General features: G+C 35.5%; 1 protein-coding gene across 1 annotated transcript in view; it reads left to right on the top strand.

Moving 5' to 3' along the window:
- LOC136839489 (neural-cadherin-like) overlaps positions 1-10,000 on the top strand; it is a 198,536-nt gene that overhangs the window by 171,155 nt on the left and 17,381 nt on the right. Inside the window, exons 15-20 of the mRNA XM_067105624.1 lie at positions 1-270; positions 1,025-1,270; positions 1,373-1,720; positions 2,498-2,831; positions 3,076-3,265; positions 9,631-9,863. The exon at positions 1-270 is cut by the window's left edge and continues 76 nt beyond it. Coding sequence (XP_066961725.1) covers positions 1-270; positions 1,025-1,270; positions 1,373-1,720; positions 2,498-2,831; positions 3,076-3,265; positions 9,631-9,863 — 1,621 coding nt within the window. The remainder of the gene's footprint in view (positions 271-1,024; positions 1,271-1,372; positions 1,721-2,497; positions 2,832-3,075; positions 3,266-9,630; positions 9,864-10,000) is intronic.

Below are 10,000 nucleotides of genomic sequence, written 5' to 3'. Positions count from 1 at the left end.
TGGTTGAAGCCACCTTCTACTTGCTTGCCAATGACCATCTCAGTTCGTCTTTTGACACAAAAGCCAGACGGACTCCTTTTGTACAATGGTCCTCTTGTCCCGCCATCGGATGCCGGGAAACTTATTCCTACGCCAATGTTGACAGTGCAGTTAGTGAATCAGAGGCCACAGGTCTTGATACAGGGTATTGGAGAATTTTTCAAGCTGCAAGTCAATAAGTCTGTCAGCGATGGCAACTGGCATACTGTGTATGTTCGACTAGACAGATTGGTGAGCATTATTGGAAATACCTTTGTCTAATACATGGTGGGCTAAATTTAAAAGTTTTTAGATTTAAAAACGTTTTCAAAGGAAGACATTTGAATCGACGGATAGGTCATGCTTTAAATGAGCAATATGCATTCACTGATGTATTTGTTACAAGAAACTGTATTATTGTAAATCGGTTCTTTCACGGATAATTATTTTAGATTTTTGTCTGTCTGCTCTTGCGTGAGATTTGCATGATGAATTGTCATTTATCAAATACACATGAGTAACAACTGCCAGAATATCATGCCCCATAGCAAATAGTCTACTGGTTTCATTTGACTTATTTGTAGGCTATATGAACTAGCTTTCACTACACAGCCTCATTCAGGAATTACTTTTAAGAGGATTTTGAATACTTAATAAAGTTTGTTCATTACTTATTTGCGCTAAATTAAAATGCACAATGAAAATATAAGCAGTTTTGTGCACTGAACGTTTTACATGCAGATACACATACACATACCTTATACACATACAAACACATATGTATGTATATATATATATATATATATATATATATATATATATATATATATATATATATATATATATATATATATATGTGTGTGTGTGTGTGTGTGTGTGTGTGTGTGTGTGTGTGTGTGTGTTTCTTTTAGAAATAAGCTATATAGCCTTCAGAGCAATAGAAATTTCTATTCCCGAGTAAGCACCTCTTCAAAATTATTATTGCCTTATAATCTGTGTAACATAGGGAATCTCCATGATGGTCGACATTTGCGGATTTGGAAGGTCGGCGAAGTTGTTTGGGGACTCTCACTGTGTAGCTCGTAAACTCTGGAGGAATCACCATACACTCAGGATGTGGGAGAGTGTTGGACCTTTGCAAATCGGTGGAATTGCACAGCGTCATCCGCGTTCCCTTGACTTTGGTTGGGAAGATTCAGTAACACCCCATCGTTTCGATGGCTGTCTCTCTCACCTTACAGTTAATGGTCAGGTAAGAAAAGCAGAGCCTTCACTGTAGCGATTAAGCCACAGAGAGTATCATATACTTTGATTCACTCCAATTAGCCAACTTATTTTCACTGAATTTCTTCAGATACTGGATTTAGGAGAGCCATCATACAGTGAAGGAAGCTTACCGAGTTGTCGAATGCAGGACTTAGCCTGCATTAATGGTGATGGGCCTTGTGGAATTCATAGTGAATGTACCGGAGGATTATGGAAGCCAAAATGCCAATGTGAGCCTGGCTGGTCTGGACTAAATTGTGAGACACCAACTGTACCGACAACGTTAGGCTTAAGATCTTACATAAAGGTGGCTTTATCGTTCACACCGCCATCCCAGAACTTCGTTATCCAAGTACGAGTGAGAACCTTAGGCTTCAAGACGGGAATGTTAATGCACCTTGTGACTCAACAAACCAACAGCTCAATCACGTTACATGTATGTTCGACACTGTCAACAATTCTTAGAATTCATTTTAAGTTGCTGTGTGTGCAATTTACGAGACAGGTGAACGAAAGTAGTTGACCCAGATTAGTATTAGGGCTTAATTGTTATAGATCTCAGAATGCGAGATGAAGTGATTCACAGAGTTGGAAAAGCAGAGAAGGTAGCATAGCAGGGGCACTTTCATATGGTTTTGAACAGTAGAATAATCTGGGTAAGCAAAAGCTGAAGTGTATGATTGGACCATTTAGCATATGCTGCTATAAGAAAGTATATTTATGAATGGAGAATGCAAATGTAAGATAAGACTTAGAAGTTGCTGAGATTAATAATTGTCTGAATTACCAGTATAAGGAAATAAGGATTTAACATCTAAGAAGCATATGATACAAAGTGGCAAAATGCTAAAATGCTTGATGTTACTTTAAAGAGGATATAAATGTATTTATTGAAGCTCAAATATATATAAATTGGAGAATATTGGTTAGTCAAAGAATGTATATACTGTATATCTTTCGTGGTGGGAGGAAAAATTTTTAAGTCGGACATGGAGGGTATTAGTCTGAGGGGTTGTGCAAGGGTGATAAGGTATGGGCAAGACGGAAATGAATGATGCAGTGCATATGAGACGGTTAACATTAAGTGCATTCAGAAAATACGAAAAATATAGCAATTCTGTTAATATACCTGTAAACTTACAGTGACTTAATAAAGCTGAAATAAGGATACCAGTTACTCTGAATAAATTTCTCATTTACATAACTTTTATAGCTCCAGTCAGGTGTTGCTTGTGCCTCTATGTCAGTTGCAGGATTGACAGCAAGGACAGCTTGTGTCAATGGACACCCAGTTGGAGATGGAAAGTGGCACACCATCAGAGCAGAAAGTCATGGTCACAACCTTATAGCTATTGTGGACGATGGGGATGATGGGAGACTCAATTATTCTATCCCTTCCCCTGTTACCCACATACAAGAAAATTCCCAAAAGGTTACCAGACGCCCGATGACCTTACAGATTGATAAACATGATGGTGTCACCATTGGAGGGCTTCCCCATCTCGAGGGTGCGTCTTTAGTGGGTGTTAAGGAAGACCTAACGGAAAGTAAGTTACCCGGTTACATCTCTTTCTCCAATTCTACAGATAAAGTATTCTGGCCAATGGTCCTAAAATCAACTTTATTAACTTTAGATCTCATAAACAGACCCCTATATAATTCCCTAGAAAACTTGACTTATTTCTTTTAACTTTCAAAGAAATTTTCTAGCCCCTATTAATGTTTCTCATCATGTAGTATCAATCTTCGTGGCAACAGACTAAAAGAAATAACCTCTCCTTCTTGCAACAGCGTGCATTGATGACCTCCGTATCTCAGATCGCCAGTTGCCTTTACCTCCTGCTGTGAATGGCAGCAGTTGGGGTCAGGTTACCAACTCAAATGGCCTGTTACAAGGATGTCAACCACAAAGATCCTGCCTAAATGTCACTTGCAAGCGTCCCTTGTCTTGTCATCACACTTGGTTATCGCCTAAATGCAGGTAGGTAGATATCAAATAGAAAGTTATTCAAAGATTAAGAAATATTGCCTGAAAGTTGTAGAATTACCCAAGGAGACCTTTGAAAGCCCTCATAAGATAACTTGTTCAGCATCGATTAATGTACTCATAAAACAACAGCCTAACGCGACACGTAGGACTTTGGCAGAAAATATAAATAAGGACAAAAAAGCCTTAGGTTCATGGAGGAAGATATTAATACCAACCAGTGGCGTAGCTGGCATTCCATAGGGGAGTGTGCTAAGTGGGGCCAAGATATTTTTTGGCGGGCCAAAGAAAATTACGCAGAACTAATGTACCAATTCTGTAATTAGTAAAATATACTATTCTCGAATGTATATGGCCATGTGAATAAAGGAAAATAATAGTATTATTATTAGTAAACCTGTATTTGGAATTATAGAGATCAATTTTCAATTAATTTTCAACTCTTACTATATGCAAATGTATCAAATACTGTAATGTAAATTTCCTCAACCTTATATTCAACACTAGCCTAATTTCTATTATCAAGTATAGTATAATACCCTTGTCATGTAAATATATCAAAATAGTGCATATCATCAATAATACAGAAGACTTATGAACCTCCAAAATCTCTTCAAAATTTCAACCTATCCCGTTAACTCCCTCTTCTTCATCTCCTCTCCCTGGAAATTAACTCTAAGCAGTAGTAACAAATTACATTGCACTTATTCAAAACTGTAACTATAGTTTCAATCACTTCATACATAAGTTAATAACATTAAGTTGGATCAAAATATCATGAACAGACATGTCCTTTTTGTTAAAAACCTATAACTATATCCATTCAATCTTCATCTCTATATAAGTTGTAGAGGTAACAAGAACCAAAATAATGTCATTAGATATATAGCACACCTGTAAATAAACTAAAAAATATTTTCGTATTAAGATGATAGTAGAGTCAGACAACGTCATGGTAATGACGGTAATTATTCTGCAACACCAGTGTAGTGCGGAGGCGTTTTTAAATGCTGTGGCTAATTAAAAGTCGATTTCGACCGTCGTAGGACATGATCGCTGAGATGAGAATATCTGCTTTTGACCACAAAATGGTTCAAGTTTAGCTACAAAGGGAATTTCAACTGAGGGGGAGGAAGCAGTGGGGAGGCCGGGCCCACCTGGGCACCGCTTAACAACGCCACTGATACCGACTCCCTTGAAAGATCTTGGAAAAACTTCAGGAATATTAGAAACATCTTCAGAGATTACTTACACTCGTTTGAGAGACTCCAGACATTACAGAGCAAAGCCAACTAGATGCACGTTAAACGTTTCCGTAAAGCAAGCTTTCATGGCAGTCATATATCTTTAACGGATAGTTTTAGCCTGCTCATTCAACAAACAAAAGGTACTGTTGCTCCCACGCATCAAGTACAACAAATCATAAATATTCCCAGAGATCCACGTCGAGGATCAGTGATTGTTTCATGGTTATACAATACTAATAATTAATTCCAAAACAATTTTATAATTAACTTATATTTAGTGGAAATTTATAGAAATAAGTTTTACCTTGAAATATCAATACTTCACAAAAAAAGAATCTTCCCTAATGCTGAATCTCTAGACTGCTTACACTCATCACACTTCACTAAATTATTCAAATTTATTAAATGTTTATGATTTCACTTAAAGATGCACACACACACACACACACATATATATATATATATATATATATATATATATATATATATATATATATATATATATATATATATATATATATATATATATATATGTGTGTGTGTGTGTGTGTATAATGTGTATGCGTGTGTGCATGTATGTATGTATGTTCACACACACACTATATATATATATATATATATATATATATATATATATATATATATATATATATATATATATATATATAGGTACATCGTCTACTAATTTTGTGATTTTACTGTGAACATACCTTGATAAGATGCGCCGCTGGGCTCCTAAATATCTTTAACACATAGCAAGATTAGAAAGATTAAAAGTTTAGCTAAGACAAAGTTAGCTAATAGTGGTTTAAGGTGGTCTGATCATGTTGAGAGATTGGAAAGTGATGAGTTAGTGAGGAAAGGCAATAATTTCCTCCAAGTCTTTTTTGGTAGAAACTAGAAACGATTGGACATAAGCCAATTGAATGGTTGTTCATCTGCTTCAAGAAAATAAACTCTAATTGCGTTTCAGTAAGGCGCCTAATTTCAGTCTTACTCTCTTTCACAAAGTACGTCAGCATTTCAGTAAATATTTTCTAATTTGTACCTCCTCTTAACCCCTCTAGTGTACGTGCATCGCATAATTATATTTACCATATTTCCATCGTGTTGTACTTTGCAGACCAAAAGTGTAGGTTACAATTCTTAGGATCAAATACCTCTGTTCTTTAAGGAGTTTTATATTATAATAGCATAACTTCCAAGCAGAAACTTAGTCAAACAACTCCGTTAATACTGTGAATTTTGACCTATCTGGTGATCTTTTCCTTTGTGAATGATACTAAGTTCTTTTTTGATCTTCTTGAGTTTTATTAATTCGTGAATCGATCTCTGCGAGATTTCACATAACTTGCAGTATTTACACGCTGCAGTATCAGAGTTTCATCGCTTTCTTCAGTCTACTAATTTGGATTCTTTCATTTTATAACTTAGTTTTCCTGACATCCACTATCATCTTTCCGCACTGATGGTTATACCGATCAGTCTCAAAAGAGTAAGAAAAATTTACCCCCACCTTCTCCAGAGAAATCTACCATTCCACTTTCTATGTCATCGACGCTGGCATGATAAATGCGTTCCAAATCTTCATTTTAATTCTTATTGCCACTTCTTTCAGCCATTGAAATTTAAGGCGGCAATGCTATTCCTACTTAATGACATAGAAAGCCGTTAGTTTTTCACCCGCATTCCTAACAACATAAAACTGATTTTTTAACATAAGCACAAGATTTTGTAACACTTCAGTCCGCTGAAAATCACCACACTTAACCTACAACACTATATTTTGCCTTGGATCCACATTGTTCATGATACTTGACTTTAAAAAGCCATTTCCTACTGCCTTCAGTTTTAATAGCTTTTTATTTGCTTAAGTATTGCAGCCAGTCTATTCTGAAGGCAGCAAACTCGCCCACCATGAAATGTATTGCCATCACTTGGATAAATTCATTTACCAATTTCTCTTGAAATCCTGTTTTCATATTAAAGAAATCTTATTGAGCAATTATTCCCCTCCATCCGGTCCTAATAATATCGGTCTTTTACGTCTTTCTGCTTTGCGAACTGTTTATATTTATCTGCCACTTCTTACTGACATCCATCAGTTCACATGAGTATAATTCCTTAGCTTAAAAGATTTAATATAATCACTTCCTTTTTGCATCTACTGGAAATCACAGGCATCTCATTTTTTCTTTCATAACCTTGCCCTTTTATCTAATTACTTTGTATCTACACTGAATTAATTATGTAATTTTGTTGTTTACTAAAGTTCCTTTGGAAACATTGTGCGCAATCTTTTAGCATTTAAAATACTCCCGCGAGGACTTGCCACCATTAAGAACTATTAACCTGTCCTAGTCTCCAGCTCTCTTTTGTCTACCGGTCTGCTGTCATGTACAGTGTAGTAGGTGCACATATGAAACTTATTTCATTTTCTCGTTAAAGAGATGGTCTCTTCTAAAAAAAAAATTCATAAGAAAAACCTTGGAAAAAAATTTCTGCTTTTCAAATACTCTGTCCTGCAACTCGGCATTTCCTTAGAAATAAGAGACTTTTAATTATTTCAGTAACCTTTCATTGCATTATGTTTGCCATGTAAGCTATTCCAGTATTATATTACGAATGGTTTTCTTTGCTTTATTTTAAGCATGTAAAAATTATACAATAATTCTCCAATTATTTTACCTTTCTTGATGTTTTAAATAATGGAATGCTTTTTTTATTATTTTATTCATATACCTGTAAATCATGATTTACATGAATAATGTCCCTAATAATTGCCATTGTTTATTTCTTTCTTGACATGCATTTTTGGAAGCTATACTTCCTCATAATGATGTGAAGTTTATTGGTACTATTACATAACGTGCAGATGTTATCAACGATATTCATTAGTTTGTCGTGGGGAAAGGGCCCTATAAGTTCAGATTGAATTTTGTGTACATTATAAACGTTATGAGATCTCAGTGAAAAATACGTTTTAGTTTCTTTATTTACCAGCTCATAACAGATATATTGGGCTGGAATTTGTTTCATTAATCCTCACAATTGCAGATATTTTGTGTTACGGATTGTCAATTCCGTTGCCTTCCTCTTGATGACATCTGCACCTAGTCAACGCTGAGGTGTAAATTCCTTCCGGTTTCGTGGATGCACAAGGTGCTCCTGAGATGGTTTGGTGCATTTTCGTAGACTCTGCTCATGCAGATATTCCACTGAAATTTTGAAATGTTACCGTTTGTAAATGCCACATGAGCAACTTCCAATCACGCAAGTCTTTCGTCAGGTACACGCTCGTCTTATTCAATACAAACAGCAGAGTAGAACTGGGCAATATCATCCTTTCGTAGGATTAAGAAGTGGGCAGTTCTTCATCAAAAAGTCCGTTATGAAACTAGGAATGATTTTCGTTGCAATTTAGACATGACATCCTGTAAATCCGACTATACCCTGATGTTAAAAGGACATGGTCGGTATACCTGTTCTTCCACTACTATCGTTTCGGACACTTTATCATTTCTCGTTATTTAAAAGAGAGAGAGAGAGAGAGAGAGAGAGAGAGAGAGAAGACGAGTTGTAACTGGACTGTGGAACATCTGAAGCTTGCAGAAGATAATTATGATTGGGGATAGTGAAATAAGCAAATAGAGGTGAAGGCATTGATGAGTCATATACAGTATGGAGGGGTGTGAGACTGAGAGCGTTTTGGAAGTTTTCTGAACATAGGATTTTGTTGATGAAAGCTGATTATATTGTATATATATATGTATATATATATATATATATATATATATATATATATATATATATATATATATATATATATATATATATATATATATATATATATATATATCAGCAATAAGTCACCAAACTGCACGTGACAAATGTATACGTAGACAACCACATGAGAGGTGAAAATTAAAGACCAGGTACCACTTGAGACATCTTCCTGTACCGGTTTTACTTGACAAATTTATCACAAAATCAGGGTTAGCATGATCATTCCAGTCACTGTTTTCGATCAAACCCTTCAGCTTTCTTTCTAGTCTGTTATTTACTGAGTGGCAAAGTAGTTCTCAGCTTCCTATATCAATAATTCATAAGCGTTTGTCTACGTATATATATATATATATATATATAATAATATATATATATATATATATATATATATATATGCAGATATTATATATATATATATATATACCCAGATATTAAGACGTTTCCTTAGCGAGGGAGGTCTTCAAAGTAAAAGCATCACAACAATTACTGCTACATTTGTAATTTTACGGCAGAAGCATAGATGAACCACACGTGAAGAAAACCTCCAAAACAATAGCCATTTCATACTACTTCCATTTCACGTTCGGCAAGACCAAACCATTTGAAACACTAATTCATCCAACTATATAAGTACACTTGGGAACTGTTAACTGGTGAGGAAAAAATTTTGTTCCAAAATAGATAGTGGAATACTTCTCTAGTTGTAATGGCGAGAAGATTGGTAGGACATTATGTTTGATCAATATCTAATTGAAGTGACAATTTAAAGAGATGTTTTAGTTGTAGTGGAAGGAAAGAAAATGTGGCTACAACTTTAGATGATATAAGCAAGTTTGGCTTAAAAAAGTGAAAATAATTTATAAGCAAAGGAAAGCCAAAACTGTTCCCAAGTTAAAGAGCTACGTGTGAAAGAAGGAGTATGCAAAACTTCACTATGGGGTCTTAGATTCGGCAGCTTCTGTTTATGAGTAGGTAGGATACGAGGAAGTAATAAAAAGAAAAGGAGAGTTTGATACACAGCTGTATGGGGGAAAAGACTGTGATCAGGTATACAAGATAATGATTCAAGTAGTCAAGGGGGATGCGAGAGAGAAAAGGAGAATATCATAAAAGTTTATGAGTTAACATAATCAAGTCATGCAAGGAAAAGCAGTACTTCTATGACGAAATAAATACACAAGAAAAGGTATATGGATCTCAGAATAAGTTATGAAAAAAAATAGTGCTCACTAAATTAATGGGGTTAACTGTTACTTAATTTGTATCTGAAAAGTCAGTCACAAAACAATTCGTGTAATTCTCAAATTTATTCCTACAATATGCAAGTTGTGGCCCGGGACTCCAGTACATAGACCACGCATGCGCTGACGTGGACGAGTGCCTTCTTAAACCCTGCCTTCATGGTGGCACCTGCGTGAATCTTCACCCTGGCTACAAGTGCCTCTGTGGACCTAATTATCTCGGAGACAACTGCGAGTGGGCCAAAATCACAGGGGCTGCACATCCGCTCTCTACGCCTGTTATTGTCGCCTCTATAACTTCCTCTCTTCTCGCGCTTGGTAAGTTGTCAGCGAAATTATGGGATAATTCCAAAAGTAGCAATATAAATACGAGTTTCATCAACTATATGAATAATTCAATAACATATTCAAGGAAAGGAATCATAGTAAAGTGGGTCTTAGAAAATAAGGAAAAT

Source organism: Macrobrachium rosenbergii, chromosome 1 (assembly GCF_040412425.1).
Source record: "Macrobrachium rosenbergii isolate ZJJX-2024 chromosome 1, ASM4041242v1, whole genome shotgun sequence".
Taxonomy (NCBI): Eukaryota; Metazoa; Arthropoda; class Malacostraca; order Decapoda; family Palaemonidae; genus Macrobrachium; species Macrobrachium rosenbergii.
Note: the sequence above shows the minus strand (reverse complement) of the source record. Positions and strands in the feature narration are given on the sequence as shown.